The sequence below is a fragment of the Petaurus breviceps genome, unplaced genomic scaffold (genome assembly GCF_028583685.1).
Source record: "Petaurus breviceps papuanus isolate PSGF00001 unplaced genomic scaffold, PetGlider_PUasm1.0 90763, whole genome shotgun sequence".
NCBI classification, from domain to species: domain Eukaryota; kingdom Metazoa; phylum Chordata; class Mammalia; order Diprotodontia; family Petauridae; genus Petaurus; species Petaurus breviceps.
In genome coordinates, this window is record NW_027187340.1 from 592,722 (window position 1) to 610,680 (window position 17,959).

General features: G+C 37.9%; 1 protein-coding gene across 3 annotated transcripts in view; it reads left to right on the plus strand.

Moving 5' to 3' along the window:
* Positions 1-17,959, plus strand: part of MAP3K20 (mitogen-activated protein kinase kinase kinase 20) — a 218,622-nt gene that overhangs the window by 91,562 nt on the left and 109,101 nt on the right. For all 3 annotated transcript variants that reach the window (XM_069068421.1, XM_069068424.1, XM_069068423.1), the window contains exon 3: positions 7,583-7,670. In XM_069068421.1, coding sequence (XP_068924522.1) covers positions 7,583-7,670 — 88 coding nt within the window. The remainder of the gene's footprint in view (positions 1-7,582; positions 7,671-17,959) is intronic.

The following is a 17,959-nucleotide window of genomic DNA, read 5'->3' on the forward strand; positions in this document are numbered from 1 at the left end:
ATGCTGTCAGAATGACATTCTACACAAGCACCATATTTGTATAAATCTAGTTTACCTTGGATTTCTATGACTTTTTATGGTCTTCAAATGTTAAATCTTCAACATTTATTTCATTCAATTTCAGCTCCCCTCCATTCTTGCCAGGTTAGCTTGTCCTTAGTAGGATATGTAACCAAAGAGCCCACTCTTTACTAGAGCAACATGTTCCTTGGAATCTAGCCTGAGTAGTTCTCCAAGAGGATGCCAGATGAAGAAAGAGTAAGCTTATGTGCCATAAAAAAATCGAGTCCTAATTTTTGTAGGTTCACAACAAAAGCGACAATTAAATGAAATCCCTCACCAATCCTTCTTCGTCTTCCTAAAAGTAGCACCAGAATGATACAAATGGACAAATGGCTGATCAGTTTAATCACTTTAGCAATGGCAGTTAAGGGTGTTTCTCCAGAGGGAATTTCTTCATGGAACTAAGGAAAGTTACTTATTTGGTTAGTTTAAAAGAAAATAAATTTCTTTTCCCCAAAGAAAATGTACTTGACAAGGGCTTAGGTACCAACACTCTTGATTTGATGAATCCATTAGGTTTCAGTCACAAAAGCAGGCAGCAGGCATGTAAAACGAGAAAAAAAAACCACAATGCCTGCTCTCAAGGACCTACATTCTTCTGTGGGGAAAGAACATGTAACATAGATAAATAAATATAGACTATATGCAAAATAAATACAAAGTCATTGAAAGGAGGTAGAGCACTAGCAATTGGGAGCATCAGGAAAAACAGGTGGCAGTTGGGCCTTGCAGGGAGCTAGGACACAAACACAAGACCAAAGAGAAATATCAACAAACATATTCATAAGACCATAGACCTCAGAGCTGGAAGGGACCCCAGAGGTCTTCTAATTCAACTCCCTCATTTTATACATTAGGAAACTGAGGCCCAGATTGAGTGACTTATCCAAGGTCACACACATTATCAATAGCAGAACTATACCTTTCAGAATTGAAAGGGACAGCTTATGTTTTATTATTGTGTCTGCCATGTCCCAGTCTAGCAGATGAGGAATTCTCCTGAGCACAATCACTACAACTAACATATCTCTGATATGTTATATTTATACTTCAGCACCTCAGAGACCTAGGATTTTTTTCAGTGTGAGATCTCCCTTCACCAATGAACACAACTCCCTGTGCCTTGATGGATGGGCTTCCTAAATTGCTGGGACAAGATTCATTCATTACCTGGTAGCCAACCATCTAGTGGTGAGCCTCTGCATTCATCTAAGCTGATGTTTTTAGGATGGCCATGTCCTTTGTTGGGGCAGTCCTCGAAGCCTTTCCAAATTGTAGGACTCACTGAGTGGATGGCCTTCTAACAGAGTAGCCAGGATCACTCCTATGCTACCAGGAGCTTTAGAGGAGCACTTTAGTGAAGGATGCAAGGAAATAATTCAGTAAATCTCACTGATGATCCCAAGGACCTGCCAGTCACACTTTGGGAGGAAAAAAAGGCCAACCATTTTCTTTATGTGTTTAAAGTTTGCTATTTGTCACTCTAACTGGGCTACTGAAGTGGCCTCTGAATCTAAAGTGACTATTCCAAAGGCCATGACCCGTGGGTGACACTGGTCACTAAACACAGAAAAGAAAAATATTTTGGAAATAGTGCAAGCTGACTCTTTAGGTTCTACTTGTAGTATAGCGTTGCTAGGAGTAGGTGAGGGGCTGGTTTTCTCCATTGCTATGCTTTTCCTTCTCTTTTATTTTTTTTGAGGGAAAGGGTAGACTAGTAATGATAGTGATAGGGTAAAAGTGCAACAAATGAAATACTTGCTTATTCCCACATTAATCAGAATGGAGGGTTTGAAAATTGCTCTACTGAAACTTGCCCAAAGACATACCCAGAGGGCTGCAGGTATTTGGCTTTATCCATTTATGCTGACTGCCTAAAGAATTCTAATATCAATATTATCACCTTTCTCCATGTTCCCTCCTCCAATTTCTGAAATAGTAAGTGTGTCAGCACAATAGGAGGAATGAGACTAAAAAATGTAACCATATAACTGAGTCTAGGGCTTTGGTTGGAAGGAAGGAAGGAAGGAAGGAAGGAAGGAAGGAAGGAGGAATGGAAGGAGGGAGGAAGGAGGGAGGGAGGGAGGGAAGAAGGAAGGAAAGAAGGAGGGAGGGAGGGAAGAAGGAAGGAAGGAAGGAAGGAAAGGAGAAGGGTAAAGAGTGAGGGAAAGGAAGGAAGGGAGAAAGGGAAGGTTGCTTATTAAATGCTTAATCAATGCTTTATTAAATGTGCCCAGGCCTAGGGTTTCAAATAGAAAAATAAAGTCTTTTCTGAGTGGTAAATGGTAGTTCATAGAGTACAAAGTTGGTATCAATGGGTTGACGAGTCCTGGGGAGTATTAAAATCCATCCCCATGCATTCTGAGCTCTAGGAGCATATCTTTGAAGACCAGACTAAATTAAGGTCGGTACAAATCTAAATCAAAGTTGGTAAGTGTTGAATTGAGTATTGAGATGGAAAGGCTAAGGAATATAGCCCTGCCATAAAGTCAACAATACCTTAGGGCACAGGTATCAAATGGGACACCATTCTGGAGAGGGTCTGAACCAGATTAAAATGTAATTTGGAAAGATTTAAGATAGTAAATAAAAATAAACTAACTAGACAAGATGCAGGTTTCTAAAGTCAATAAGCAGCCTGCAGGGGATCCTTATCTATAACTCCACTTCTGTTTGAGTTTAACTCTGCTACCTTTGGACAGGTAGGTAGCAGTGGAAAGAGACCAGAACATCTGGCCTGGAATCAGGAAGACTTGAGTTCAAATCTGGTCTCAGACACTTACCAGCTGTGTGACCTTGGGCAAGTCACTTAACCCTTTAGCCTCAGTTTCCTTATCTGTCAAATGAGCTGAAAAAGGAAGTGGCAAACCACTCCAGTATCTTTGCCAAGAAAGCCCCAAATGGGGACGTGACTGAGACAACCGAACTATAAGAAACTGCTGTCTTAGGGGGCTCTTAAATAGTACTAAGAATCAAAGGTGTGCTTCATACACAATACAAATATTCATGGAGAGCAGGGCTGTCTCCAGTTGTCCTCACCTATATCTTTCCACTGAACCAGTGAGGCTGGTCACTTTGCACAGCCCTCCCTCACTTAAATCCAATTCACTTGCATGTCATGGCATCAGCTCCTTGATGTCATGGTCCTCTTTGAAAATGAAGAACAAACAGCATCAACATTCATGGAGAACATTAGTCCTATAAAAGGCTCTCAAGAAGGTAAGCGTTTTTGGAAACCTTAGAAGTTAGGTGCGATGGTAACCTTGGCAATCCTCATACTAGGGAAGGTTCAGGTTGGTGGATCATTTGAATTTGGGAGTTCTGAACTTCATTAGGCTAAGCCAAGAAGCACCTTCTTTCCTTCTTCGTGATATTACTAGAGGATTTGCAAAATGAGTCAGCAAGTATGGCACCAATATTGTGAGTCTTCATTTGGGAATGATGGGGTAGGGAACCAGGCTGCTCATGGAGGGACAAAACAGCTCAGGTTGCAGCCAGACCAGGTCAGATCCACAATGCTGATCATCAGTTGGGTAGGGCCTATGAATGACTGCTGGACCAGACTGGGAGACTCAATCTCAAAAAAACAAACAAAATAAAAACAAAAAAACTTGGACTTCTTTCTGACTGAAAAGAATCACAGTGTACCCACTAAAACTGAGTCCCCAAACTGGATTCTATACTCAGTCACAGTGAGCTAATGAAGCTAAATTCCGAGTCTAGGACTGGGGTTATAAAGTTAACTGTACTACCATGCTTAAGGGACATAAAGTTAGTAAATCCCATGTGTGCATTTTGAGGAAGAATGTTGAAAACTTCCACCATTCACAATCTTCTGTTCCCTTTTTCTGAGTAAACATTTACAAATTTAAGTAGGTGCAATGCCTACAACATTACTTGCACTCTGAATGTCACTAATATGAAGAAAACCAAAGTACCCCTTTCCTTCTCTGCAATATCATTAGAGAATTTGCAAAATGAGTTAAATGAAGCATATAATGGTATAAGAATCTACCAGAATCACTTATTTCACAGCAACTAAAGGAAGCAGATACTCCAGCAATAGGCAAACACCAAGAGTCATGAATGGTAGGTGGAAAATATAGGAACTCTGTTTTTAGCACCCAGCAGAGCCTCAGATCTACCCTAGACCTGATCTTGTTAATTGCTAGTCTGATCCACAATAATGCCAGGAGCATTGTCCAAGTTCACAGATATATTGATGCTGATTATGATCTGCTTCTGGGCAGGCCTGGGACAAATAAAGAAAGAGTTTTATTCAGTGGGTTGACCAGTCCTGGGGAGGACTAAAATCCATGACCATGGGTTCTAAGTTCCTGGGAGATCACATCATCCTAGGGAAGTATATCTTTGAAAACCAAACTAAGCTACTTGAAATGACTCTGAAATGTGTGGGAGCTCTTAATGACATTGTTTGCTATGAGCAAAAGTTGCCAAACTTCACCTGTCCTGGAGTCAGGAAGAGTCATCTTCCTGAGTTCAAATATGTCCTTAGACACTTACTAGTTGTGTGACTCTGCACAACTCACTTAATCCTGTTTGCCTCAGTTCCCTCATTTGTCAAATGAACTGGAGAAGGCAATGGCAAACTACTCCAATAATTCTGCAAGAAAACTCCAAAGTGGGTCACAAAGAGTTGAACACAACTGAAATGGCTGACCAGAAACAAATCAATATGGGACTTCAGGGAACTGTTTTCATCTTGCTTTTGACACCACTGGTCTAGAGTGTCTTGGGTCCTGGAAAGGGGTCCTATTGGCATTGTCGATGTTCATTGGAGCCAGAGACAGATGACTCTGGAGGAGAAAGTGAGGCTGGTGACTTTGCACGGCCCTGCCTCACTTAGATTCAATTCACTTGCAATTCAAGACATCACCATCCTGATGTCATTGGTCCTCGTCAAGAATAAAAGACAGACAACAGCAATTCATTGGAGCAATGATGACCTCAGTTGGAATCTTTCCCTTTCCTTTGCTGCATTTCTGTTTGGATGTTTAAGGTTATTAGAATGTTGAAAGAAACAACAGCAACAAAAGTAACCAATAATCTTCCCTTAAAACAGAAGTAATGTATCTTTAACTCTTTTTAAAAAACTCTTTATTTATGACATAATCAGAGAATTCCTGTTGTGGAAACTCCTACAGATGTAGCTCTGCACCTGGTCTATTTAATAAAATATAGTCTCTCTTTTTTTTAATTTGAGGGCAACTTGGGTTAAGTGACTTGCCCAAGGTCACACGGCTAGTAAGTGTTAAGTGTCTAGGGCCAGATTTGAACTCAGGTCCTCCAGACTCCAGGACCAGTGCTCTACTCACTGCGCCACCTAGCCACCCCTAAAATATAGTCTTAATAGAGTTACCTGGGGCAACAAGAAATTAAGTGATGTGTCTCTGGTAACCTAATTAGTAGATGTCACAGGCAGCATTCCTGATTTTAAGGCCAGTCCTATGTCCAACCATGCCTTGATGCCTTTTTCTACCCTTGGACTCATAGGATCAAGAATTTAGAGCCAAAAGGTATATCAGAGATTATCTAACTTAACCTTTTCATTCTACAGATGGCAGAGCTGTTGTTCAGAGTTTAAATGACTTACTTAAAGTCACAGGGGTAGTAAGTAGCAGACCTGAGGAATCTGACCTATATATTATACATGTGAAGTCATGTAAAATGTATTTCCAGGTTAGCCAAGTTACAAAAGAAAACACACACACACAAGAAAAAGAAAGTAAAAAATGTACACTTCAATCTGCACTCAGTTCATCAGTTCCCTGGAAGTGGATAGCATTTTTCATCATGGGTCTTTTGGAATTGTCTGGGATCATTGCCTATCAGAATAGCTAAATCTTTCACAGTTGATCGTTGTTACAATACTGATGTTACCATGTACATGTACAGTGTTCACTTGGTTCTGCTCACTTCACTTTGCTTACATTCATATAAGACTTCTCAGGTTTTTATGAAGTCATCTTGCTCATCATTTCATATAGCACAATAGTATTCCAACACAATCATATGCCACAACTGATTTAGTCATTCCCCAATTGGTGAGCATCCTGTCAATTTCTAATTTTTTGCCACCACAAAAAGAGGTGCTATACATATTTTTGTACAAATAGATCATTTTCCCTTCTCTCTGATCTCTTTGGGATACAGACCTAGTAATGGTATTGCTGGGTCAAAGGACAGACATAGCTCTTTAAGCCTAGTTCAAGTTGTTTCCACAATGGTTGCACCTGTTCACAACTCCACCAAAGTGCATTAATGTTCCTATTTTTCCTCATCCACTCCACCATTTGTCATTTTTCTTTTCTGTCCTGTTAGCCAATCTGATAGGTGAGAAGTGCTATCTTAGAATGGTTTTAATTTACATTTCTCTAATCAATAGTGAGTTTAAGCATTTTTTTCATGAGACTATTGATAGTTTTCATTTCTTCTTCTGAAAACTCCCTGTTCATATCTTTGACCATTTCATCAATTCAAAATTAACTCATATTTTCATAAATTTGGCTCAGTACACTATGTATTTGAGAAATGAGGCCTGAATCAAAGAAACTAGCTTTAAAAAAATCCACTAGTTTTCTGCTTTCCTGCCAACTTTGGCTGCATTAGTTTTTTTAATATCATGTATCAAAATGATATATTTTGCTTTCCATTAACTTCTCTATCTCTTATTTGGTCATGAATTCTTCCCTTATTCAGAAATCCGAGAGGTAGATTTTTCAATGCTCCCTAATTTACTTATGATATCTCCTTCATATCTAAAATCATCCATTTTGACATTATCTTTGTATACAGTGTGAGGTGTTGGTCTGTTTCTAGTTTTTGCCAAACTGCTTTCTAGTTTTCCCAGTAATTTTTTTCAAATGGTGAGTTCTTGCCCCCAAAGCTTGGATCTTTGAGTTTAACACTAGATAACCATGGTCATTTACTACTGTGTATTGTGTACCTAATCTATTCCACTGACAAAAGGATATTTTTAGAATTTATTTTTGTTCCTACAGAAGGAGGAAGCTCTTTGAACTACTCTGTTGGCTAAGATAAGCACAGTATATTTAACAAAATAAACAAAACAAAACAAAATTCTGTCCAGGAAGAAAGACTACAAAGGAGTGTTTTATGCATTCCTATACACCAGTCTGGTCTCCAAAAGACATGGGAAATAGAGGCAAAAGTGCTCAGATGTATTACTGAGTTAAAATTTGGGAAAGCCCTTAGTATGTAGTAACAACCCTTCAACATATTGAAGTCTATTTAGCATTGCAAAAGCACTTGCCTATGTGTTTCTATTCTAAATACTTAATGGAAATTTTTATTTCCTAGAGTGTTATAAACAATAGTTTTTTCTAAAGTCAACAGGTTTTTGCATGAAGAATTTGTGCATATAGAGAGAAAACAAAAGACTCGGATGGTCTGAAGTTAAACAATTCTGATTTATTAGAACATTGTGTAACTATGAAAATTGTACTGTTATACAAGTTTTTCTTTGATTTTTCAACAGGCAGAAATACTCAGTATCCTCAGTCACAGGAACATCATCCAGTTTTATGGAGTAATTCTTGAACCTCCCAACTATGGTATTGTAACAGGTAAGAACACCTTTATTAGTACAGAGGCTTTACCTCCACACAAAATTTACAAGGCATTTTGCTTCAAATGTGTAAAAATACTTAACACCAGATACAGTTATGAACTGTGTTCTACTGTCAGATGTCACTTTTGTTGCCATAAAGCATTAATAAAACTGATTATATCAATATAATTAGGAATGGTGTTTCTACTTCTACCCATGTTTAATTGTGCTAATTATGTCTGAGTAAATGCTATTTAAATGCACTTGCAGCTGCAATACCAATATTTGAAGGTGCTGTTTAACTAAAATTTCATTTAATTAGTTGAAATGAGCGATGCTTTTTGCAACTCTGTGACCTTTTACAAATTAAGATTTCTTGAGCTATTCGTGTTATAATTCTTTGCAAGGCATTTTAATCCCATTAGAGCATTCTTACTTCAAGGTCTCTGACATGAGAACAGTATTTTTCACATTTGGTCATTTGAGTTGATAATGACCTTGATCTAAATCATCAGCTAATTAGTAGCAGCAGTTTAGAACTAGGTGAAAATATATTTTCTAAAATGGAACATGTAGAAAATTTTGCTCCTTTTTTATATTTTGTGCCTATATGTATTTCTATTCTGCAGTGAGGAACTGTTAAGACTATTATGTTGGCTATGATAACCACAGGATTTAATTTTAAAGAGCCTCTGACATTTCTAATAAGAATATCCTTAAAATAGTATAGCCTTCTCTTTTAGAGTCATGCAAAGAGTTTTGGAGACAGTTTCAGTTGGTTATAAAAATTTTAATTACTAGACATTATCATGTAGCAAAAGTAGATGTGATTAGTAATTTAATCCCTTCTTCACAGGTCTAATTTTAATGAAGATCCTACTTTTTTTTTTGAATACTGACATTAATAATCTTAGATAGTAGGACTAAGTAGGATGTCATTGAGTTGTTGAGTTCCTTGGTCTACCCTGAGATAGAAGTACATAAAGCTTTTCCTATTCCCAAATATTTCTCTAGTTTCCAAAATAACTTATAACAGTGTCAGTAGTAGCAGTGGTAGTGGTAGTAGCAGTAGTAGTAGTAGCAGTAGTAGTAGTAGTAGTAGTAGTAGTAGTAGTAACAGTAGTAGTAGCAGTAGTAGTAGTAGTAGCAGTAGTAGTAGTAGTAGTAGTAGTAACAGTAATAGTAGCAGTAGTAGTAGTAGTAGTAGTAGTAGCAGTAGCAGTAGTAGTAGTAGTAGTGGTCATAGGAGTAGTAATAGTAGTAGTTGTAGTGGAAGTAGTAATTGTGGTGGTGGTAGTGGTGAGGGGGGTGGTGGTAGTAGGAGGAGGAGGAGGGAAAGAAGGAGGAGGACAACGGCGACGATGCGTGTTTAACATGGCAGTGGATTGAGAGCTGGCCTCAGGGGTCAGAAGACCTAAGTTCAGGTCTTTCCTTTGGCATATACTATCTTTGTGACCCTGAGGAAGAAATTTAACTTCTCAGTGCCTCAGACAACTCTATAACAACTTTAAGAGAAAATTCTGATCTCCCCTGGTAAAGGGAATTAATTTCTTCTTCTGAGTTCCCTCTACCAATGACACCACAGAGATTATTCCTATAGGGCTTTAAAGTTTGCAGAATGATTTTCTGTACATTATCTCATTTAAGCCTTACAATTACCTTGTGACATAGGAGCATGGATATTACCCATTTTTGTTGTGGTTGTTCAGTGGCATCTGACTCTTTGTGACCCCATTAGGGGTTTTCCTGGTAAAGATACTAGAGTGGTTTGCCATTTCCTTCTCCAACTCATTTTATAGATGAAGAAACAGACAAACAAGGTTAAGTGATTTACCCAGGGTCACACAGCTAGGAAGTATCTGAGGCCAGATTTTAATTTAGGAAGACGAGTCTTCCTGATTCTAGGCCTGTTACTCTATCCACTGCACCACCTAGCTGCCCAGTATCACCCATTTTATAGATGAATAATCTGAGTCTTAGAGAGGTTACTATATTAACATAATCAGGTACATGCTTATACCTGACTTATACTAGCTTACAAGAGCCAATTGTTATATTTTCAGTGTGAGCATTTATAGTTTGTAAATCAGAAAGCACTGTAAATCAGGGCTTTATTAGTTTGTTGATTATCTAAACTTAAGAAAGTGACAGAGATTATATTAATGCTGCAGATGAAATTTAAAATGTATGGTATATGTGTGAGAGAAACAGTTGTTAAACATTTATCAGCATATCCCTGCATAGAACTTACATCAGGTGTCAAAGACAAGATTCTAATCTAGGCCCTTCTAACTCCAGGTCCAGCACACTATGCATTAGGCCAGGCCTCTCAACTGATTACATCCCCATCCTTTTAAAGATGGTGAAATATAGGCATACCCAGAGATAAACTGCATAGAACCTATACTCAGGTCCCTTAAATGAAATTTAAATGTCTCCATTTTGCTTCTTATGAGTGTCTTAATATCTTTGAAGCTGGATCATTGCCTAACATGTTGGGTTTTTAAAGTTATCTGTAGATTTTAATTGCTATAATTTTAATTATATACATAGAATCTGTGATCCACATTAGCTTGAAAATCTATCTCCTGCCAGCAAGGAGTGACATTTATGAGTGAAATTTAAACTTTTGTAACTAAAACACTAAATGTCTGCTAATGTCATCATCAATATCATCATCATCACAAAAATCACCACAATCCTAATCATCTCTGATAGCCTTCTGGATTTCTCTCCTTTTCTCCTAAACCTTTATGTTCCTTGTTCTACTTGGGTTTAGTCTGCAGAAATGCATCCAGTTTGATAACGCTAAGGCAGGCTTATACCTATGTCACCTACATCAGAGGGATTGGTGCTCTTCTGTTTAACTAAATCAAAAACCTTTTTTTCTTCTCTTTTTGGGTATTTGAGAGAGGGGCTTTTATTTAAATAAAAGGAGAAACTGTTCTTGGTGTTGTTTGGAGGGAAAGAAGCAAAAATGGGGCTGGAGGATGGGTGCGAATTACTTATTCTACAGGTTTGTTTGTAGATAAGACACTTTTCCAGCTCTCCCCCTCACATCTAAAAATGTCTAATTATTTTGCATTGTTATATAGGCTTAATTTTATTTTTTTTTCATTAATATCACAGTAGGCCACAGCTTTTATTTCATCCAATCCCACAGCAGGATGGCAAAATGTAAAGAGTACTGGATTTAGGGTCAGGAGACTGTATCAGCAATGCAATATTCACAATGCCTATGGCAATTATAAATATGCTGATGTGGTTATTAATCACAAACTATATCAGGCTTTCTATATGGGCAATAAAGCTAGAACATTTATTAAAATACCAAAAGACTGAGTCCCAAAACCAGAAAGTCAAAGCCATCAGAGTAGTTATGAAATTGGCACAGGTAGATAAAGTAGAAACACCCACATTCTCAAGCCTTTAAAACAGAACAGGCTACCTCAGGCAAAGGTCTTCCTCTCCCCACTCACAGCAACTACTCAGAGTCCAGGAAGCGTGCTCCTAGCAGCTCCCGCCCCTGGCAGTCCTCAGCAGGAGTCCTTAGTAGAAATTCTGGCTGGCTCAAAAAAAAGGTCCACCTCTACCTCTATGGTAGCATTACCGCTACCACTGCCAGCTGCTGCCTCTGTCGCTGCCACGGCTAGTCACTGCAGGAACTCTAGCTTGGCTTCCGCTTCCTCTTGCCCCACCCCTTCCTGCTACGTCAGCAAGTCCAATGGGGCATGGAAGATCTTTAAATCCCATAACCCTTACAGAGACCTAAGTTCAAATTCTGATTTTGCTGTTAACTTCTGGCATGAAATTGCCAGAAGTTAATCAACCTCTCAGGTCTTAAATTTTCTCACCTGTAAAATGAGAAGGTTGAATTTGATTACCCCTAACATCTCTTCCACCTCCTAATCCTCTAGTCATCTGTGATCTCTGTCCCTTCCACACTACTCATAATACACTTCTAGGGGAGGAAATCCCTTTTCCAAGATAGAAATTCATAGGGTCATAGATTTAGAGCTGGAAGGGACCGAGGATGTTATTAAGTCCAATCCTGTAATTTTAAAGATGAGGAAAGTGCTGTGCAAATAAATTAACCAACTTGCATAGGGTCCCATGACTAGTATTTTAGGGAGGATTTGAAAACCAGTTTTCCTGGCATCAGCTCCAGTGTCCCATACACTACACCTTGTGGACTCTTAATTGGTCTACAAGAATCTTGTTTTCTATTTCACTTTAGAACAGACAAATAAAATAAATCAGCATCACTGCATGCATTTAACATTTTTCTTTCAAAGCAAGAAAGACAAAGTGTAAAAGCTTTAATCCCAGGAGGCTTCATGGATCCTAAAAGTGGAGTAATCTCTGGCCTAGATGGCATTATTCCCCATTACCAGAAAGCCGAAAGGAAGATATCCTGCCCTTGTGTTTACAGTATTTGATTTTCAGCCATCAGTCAAAAACATTGCATGAACTTTTCCAATATGCCTTTCATAAGCTCAAGACACAATCAGAATAACATATTATCTCCATCATTGCCTATTCAGATTATGCCAAGTTATGGAAAGAAAAGATGTTGGATAGGCAAAAAAGGATACTGCTAACCCCACCCAAAATATAAATGTAGGTTGATATGATATGATATGATGTAAATATAGATTATCTTTGAAAGAGATTAAATCCAGCTCAGCCAGCTTCAAGTCACTGGTAGTCCTGCCTTTCTGTCAGAGGCTGGAGGATTAGAAGGAAGTTAGACTGGTTTACTGTTTCACTCCATCATTTGTTGATGGAAAAGACTGATTGTTGCAGGAAACCATAGGCATCTTTAGTTAGGACTTGAGTGGGGATATACTTTTCAAAGAATTTAGCTTGGGTTTGTTTTATTTTTGTTTGTTTTATATGTGTACTGGCTTTCTCATGCTTATAAAAATCTTTAGGACTGTGAGGAGGAGGAAGCAGGAGACAGACAGCATAAGAGGTGAGCCAAAGGGAATGTGGGCCTGGCTCTTTATCAAAAATAAAATGAAGTTGGATTTGCAAGTATATCTTAGAGCCCCCAAAAAGAACAGAAGTATCAGTAGAACAGAAAATCATATCCTTTCTACTTGAGGTCCAGAAGACAGACTTGCTGTGATATATTACTCTGCTTTTGTTTTATCATCAATTTGCTCCCCGTTCTAAGTGACATGGGGGTGATCAGAGGAGAGAGCCTGATCTATTTATTGAAAACTTCCAATTAGCTGGATATTAGAAGCTGTGGGCCTTTGTTTGAAGGATGCTCCTCTTAAAAGGAAACCTAATCACTAGGAGCCAATCATAGGACTTCCTTGAGTCCTCTCAGTAAGGTGCTAAGGTAAGTGATAGGCTGCCCTACCACCCCCAACCAGAGCCACAATCTATAATCCCATTACCTTGATTGTGGGATGGAAGTACATCAAATAAGGGTTCCCCCCACCTTTTATGTTTTTTCTAGAAGATAAAGACTAGACTTGTGATTTCAGTGGAATAGGGAGTTCCCAGGTAAGGAAATTCTCTCTACCAATGTAGGTCATCACCCTCTCTGCAATTTGTGGTCATCTAGTTTGGAAGAGTAATGAAAGGTTAAATGAATTTGCCCATGGGTAACATAACCAAGTATGTATCAAAGGTAGGACTTGAAATCAGGTAGTCTAGACTCCAGACAGTTCTACCCATCATGTCTTCCTGTTTCTCAGCCCTGTTTTTACTAGCAGTAATTATTTGGAAAGGGGCAGCTAGGTGGTGTGGTGGATAAAGTGCTGGGCCTTGAGTTAGGAAGACCTGAGTTCAAATCTAGCCTTAGACATTTACTAGCCTTGTGACTCTGAGTGAGTCACTTAACTTTATTTGCCTCAGTTTCCTTATCTGTAAAATGAGCTGCAGAAGGAAATGGCAAACCACTCCAAACTTTGCCAAGAAAACCCCAGATTGGGTCACAAAGAGTCAGACACAACTGAAAACAACTCAACAACAGCAATTACTTAGAAAAACATAGTAGGGAGCAAGATAAATGCAACCCTACTTTCAGATCCATAATTATCCAGGAGGAAGAAAAAATCCAAACCCCATCTGAAATATCAATCGTTGACAAAATTTAAAAGCCCACAAATAAGACTTTAAAGTCCAAAGACAAAGAACCTCCCTGACCACGTTGGTCTAGAACCCTGAAGAACACTGATCTAGAAATCAGAAGTCATATCTGAGAAGTCATAATGTCATACTGTTATACACATTTTCATCAGATGTGTATCTCAAAACCTTCATATGTTTACTCATCTCCAGTCAACTCCCTGTCACATACCCCACCTAGGCTGTTTCAAACTTTAAACACACATGCAAAAAAAAAAAACAACTACAAAATTTCATGTAGGCTATCCAGGCTTTTTTCCTCCTATTCAATTCTAGGCCTGGTTCTATCACAGTATTTATTTGCATGGCGTATATGCCTGTGTGTGTTTATGTATGAGTGTTTATTTGTGTAATTTTATGGTTGTTATATCTATATGAATAGAATATGCCTATATATCAGGGATTTAAATTGTAGTTTTATATGTATCTGTATACATATGCATATACTGATAGACATAACATGTATATACTGATAGATCAGTTCTGTGAAGAGTTCATATAATTGTATATCATCATCTGAACAATAGATATTCTTCAGAACTTGATTTTTTATGGATAGTTAATCCAAACTCTTTTGAGTACTTATCAATGCTTAGCGGCTTGATGCCATCAATATCTGTGGGGCCTCATCATCTATAGAGAATCTTTCTTCCATTTGGACTTTACTGCTGTCTATTGGGTAGACTGCATTACCCTGGCAAGCCTCATTGGTGAACATATGGGCCCCTATTATATGCTTCACATAATCCTTCAAAGAATCACATATGATTTTTCATGTGCACGGGAGATACATTGTTTAAAGAAAGCCTTTATAGTGGCAATTTTGTTCTGCTAGTTCAAATATTTTCTTATAGTCAACACACAATAAGTATAATGTGATCTTTTGTATCTTCTACAAGACAATAATTAGTCAGTAGTGTGACTATACAAATGTAGCCTGCTATAGAATATTATTTGTAAAAGTCTACCTATTTTCTAAGAGTCCCTCTTGCATTTATCAGATTTGAAATTGACAAAAAGGAAAATTACAAACACTGGAAGGGTTCTGGGAAAATAGACACTTTGATGCACAGTTGAAGGAGCTTTGAATTGGTGCAGCCATTCTAGAAAGCAAGTTAGAACTATGCCCAAGAAGTTACTAACCTACATACCCTGTGACCTGGCAATACCACCCCTAAGCTTATACCCCCCAAAAGAGATCAAAGAAAAGAAAAAGAACCATATGTCCAAGAACATTTATAGCAGCTCTTATTGTGGTGACAAAGAGCTGAAAACTAAAGGGGTAGGCCATCAAAGTGGAAATGGCTGAACAAAATATGGAATATGAATGTAAATTATATTATACCATAAGAAATGATTAAATGGATGGTTCTAGGGAAGCCTAGGAAAGCTTTCACAAACTGATGCCAAGTAAAGTGAGCAGAATTAGGGAAACAGTTTGTATCACAATAACAACATTGTAAAAACAAAGAAATTAGAAACAATTAAGAACTCAGGTCAAGGCAATGACCAGCTCTTAGGGGAATTCCTCAGCCCAAGGATCTGAAGGGGATCTGAAGAGTAATTCCTTGCACCTGGGTTCATTTGATTGGAAGTCACTAAATCCTAGAAGCCAAGCTAGAGGATAAAAACTTAATTATCATAAGCTGATGGTCAGGTGTTTAGTGGCTAGGGACTCCAACAAAACCTGGAAAGATATACATATCTATAATGTTTTACACAGCTGGTGTAAAACATTGTTTTCATTCAGTGAATAGAGTGCTGGGCCTGGAGTCAGGAAGACTCATCTTCCTGAGTTCAAATGTGACTGGAGACATTTACTAGCTATGTGACCCTGGGCAAATCACTTAACCTGTTTGCCTCAGTTTCCTCATCTGTAAAATAAGCTGGAGAAGGAAATGGCAAAACACTCCAGTATCTCTGCCAGGAAAAGAGTCAGACATGACTGAAAACAACAGAACAACAAACAGCTTTAGGGCAGGTTAACAGAAGAAGCTTATTGGGTGAGGCTGCTCAGCCTTTTTCTTTATTTTGGTGTTGATGGGTTATCAGGTGATTTGGGGAAAGAGGAGGATGTCTAAATTTTGGAGTAACCTTGATGCCTCATACTCAAGACCAGATCTTTTTTCACTGGGGGTGTTTCTCTGTAATAAATTTCATCAGACCCACAGAATGTCTAGACAGGACCAAAGGACTAAGTGGAAACCTCCTTTTGAGATGGAATCAGACTGAGAGTATGTCTTTATTTATACAACATGTAGGCTTCCCTTTCTTTGGCCTCTAAGGTTACCGTTCCTGGTACAGCACAAAAGTTTGGTGGATTTCCTTGATTCCAGGGGACTGATGATAAAGAATACTATCCACTTCCTGACAGAGAAGTGATGGATTAAATATATAGAAGTGAAATACACATTTTTATACATGACCAATGAGAGAATTTGTTTTTCTTGACTGTGAATTTGTTACAATAGTTTTATTTTGCTTCTTTTTTTCAGTTGGAGGAAGGCAGTAAGGAGGAAAATGTTTGTTACTTAAAATAAAATAAAATTTAGTAAAAAAAAACAAGCAAATTAAGAAGAAAGTCTCTCTATTCTCAAAGATGCTCCTCAATATGTGTTTATGTTCATAAATAGTTTATAGAGATGGGAAAGTAAGCAAATGAGTCAATAGTTATTGATTTTTCTCAATCTCCTTTTCTATTAGTTAATTTTTTGGGTCATTGGATAGCCTCCCCTTCTTATGCTATCCCCAACATAAACCTCCTTTGTGTAAACTTGCACTAGTACATTCCCATTTTCTTGGTGACAGTTCTAATTTTTCTTACAAGTGTTAGAGTTCAAATGAAGTGGATTCATTGTTGTTAGTGGAAAGAATAGTTCATTATAAAATCTTGATTGATCTTTTCCAGTTTTCATCTGTTTGTTGTTCTCTCCATTTCATGCTCTTAGTCTAATTAATCTAGTCTAACTGAGTCACTTGTAACACTTTTCGTAAACTTGCCTCTCCTTCTATAGTTATATACTCTCCTTTCTTCCATATGATTTTATACATAAATTTATATTTTAATCCAGTATTAACCTTATCTGCCACATCTCTTCCCTTGACAAGAATATCAAATTTTGCTGGTTAAGGAGGTTTCTCAGCTCTTCTGGTCACCTTGTTGTGGCATTTGCTTTTTGTGGTTAAATTTCCTTAGTAAGCAGTCAGAGTTTTTATTGGTGTCTGTTATTTTGTCCATTTCCCATTTTTCCAGCATAGATTATTTAAATAGGTCACATTAGAAATGTCTTACTTGCATGCTCTATCTTCACATTTTTATCCTTTCTTCTAATTTGTATTAATTTTCACCTTTGTTCTAAGTGGATAGTATAAACACAGAAAGCTGATTTAAAAACACTCCCGCTTTAGTAATCCAGGTTGTTTCCTGTAAGTTATAATCAGTTTCATTAGATATGATGCTAAGTGGCTCTTCTTATACCCAGAGCCTCATAATTCTGTGAGAAAATATATGTGAGGGATGGCTAGGTGGCACAGTGAATAGAGCACCAGCCCTGGAGTCAGGAGGACCTGAGTTCAAATTCGGCCTCAAACACTTAACACTTACTAGCTGTTGGGCAAGTCACTTAACCCCAATTGCCCTACCTTACCCCCTGCAAAAAGCAAAAAAAGAAAATATATGTGAGACTTCTCTGTAGTCTATGAGTCTTTGGTTTCTATTCTTTCTTATTACTAAGTCATCTTTCCCTATATAAATACATTTTTGCCAAGCTCTTCCACAGCCTTTTTTTCCATTGAAGTCACTGAGTATCAAAATATATGTTAATTAAATCTCAGGTTTCTTATTAATTGTTTGCAGAACTTTTCTCCCTTCTCATTTTGCAATAGATATTGGCTCACACGATGCAATTATCTTCATTGTGGTCTTTTTATAAATGTTCAAGAGTGCTTTCATATGAGATGATGAAATATCCCATGAAATCATGTCACTAGATGCTTGTTGAAGCCTGATTAAAACCAACTCTACCAATTCCTTTATTCACCTCTTCCAAAAGGACCTGTGACAGCTTCCCATTTAGCTGCAACTTACATTTGTCTTTTTGTAGATAGAATTTCAATATCGAGATAATTTGCTTTCTCTAGCAATGTGTCCACCGAGAAAGA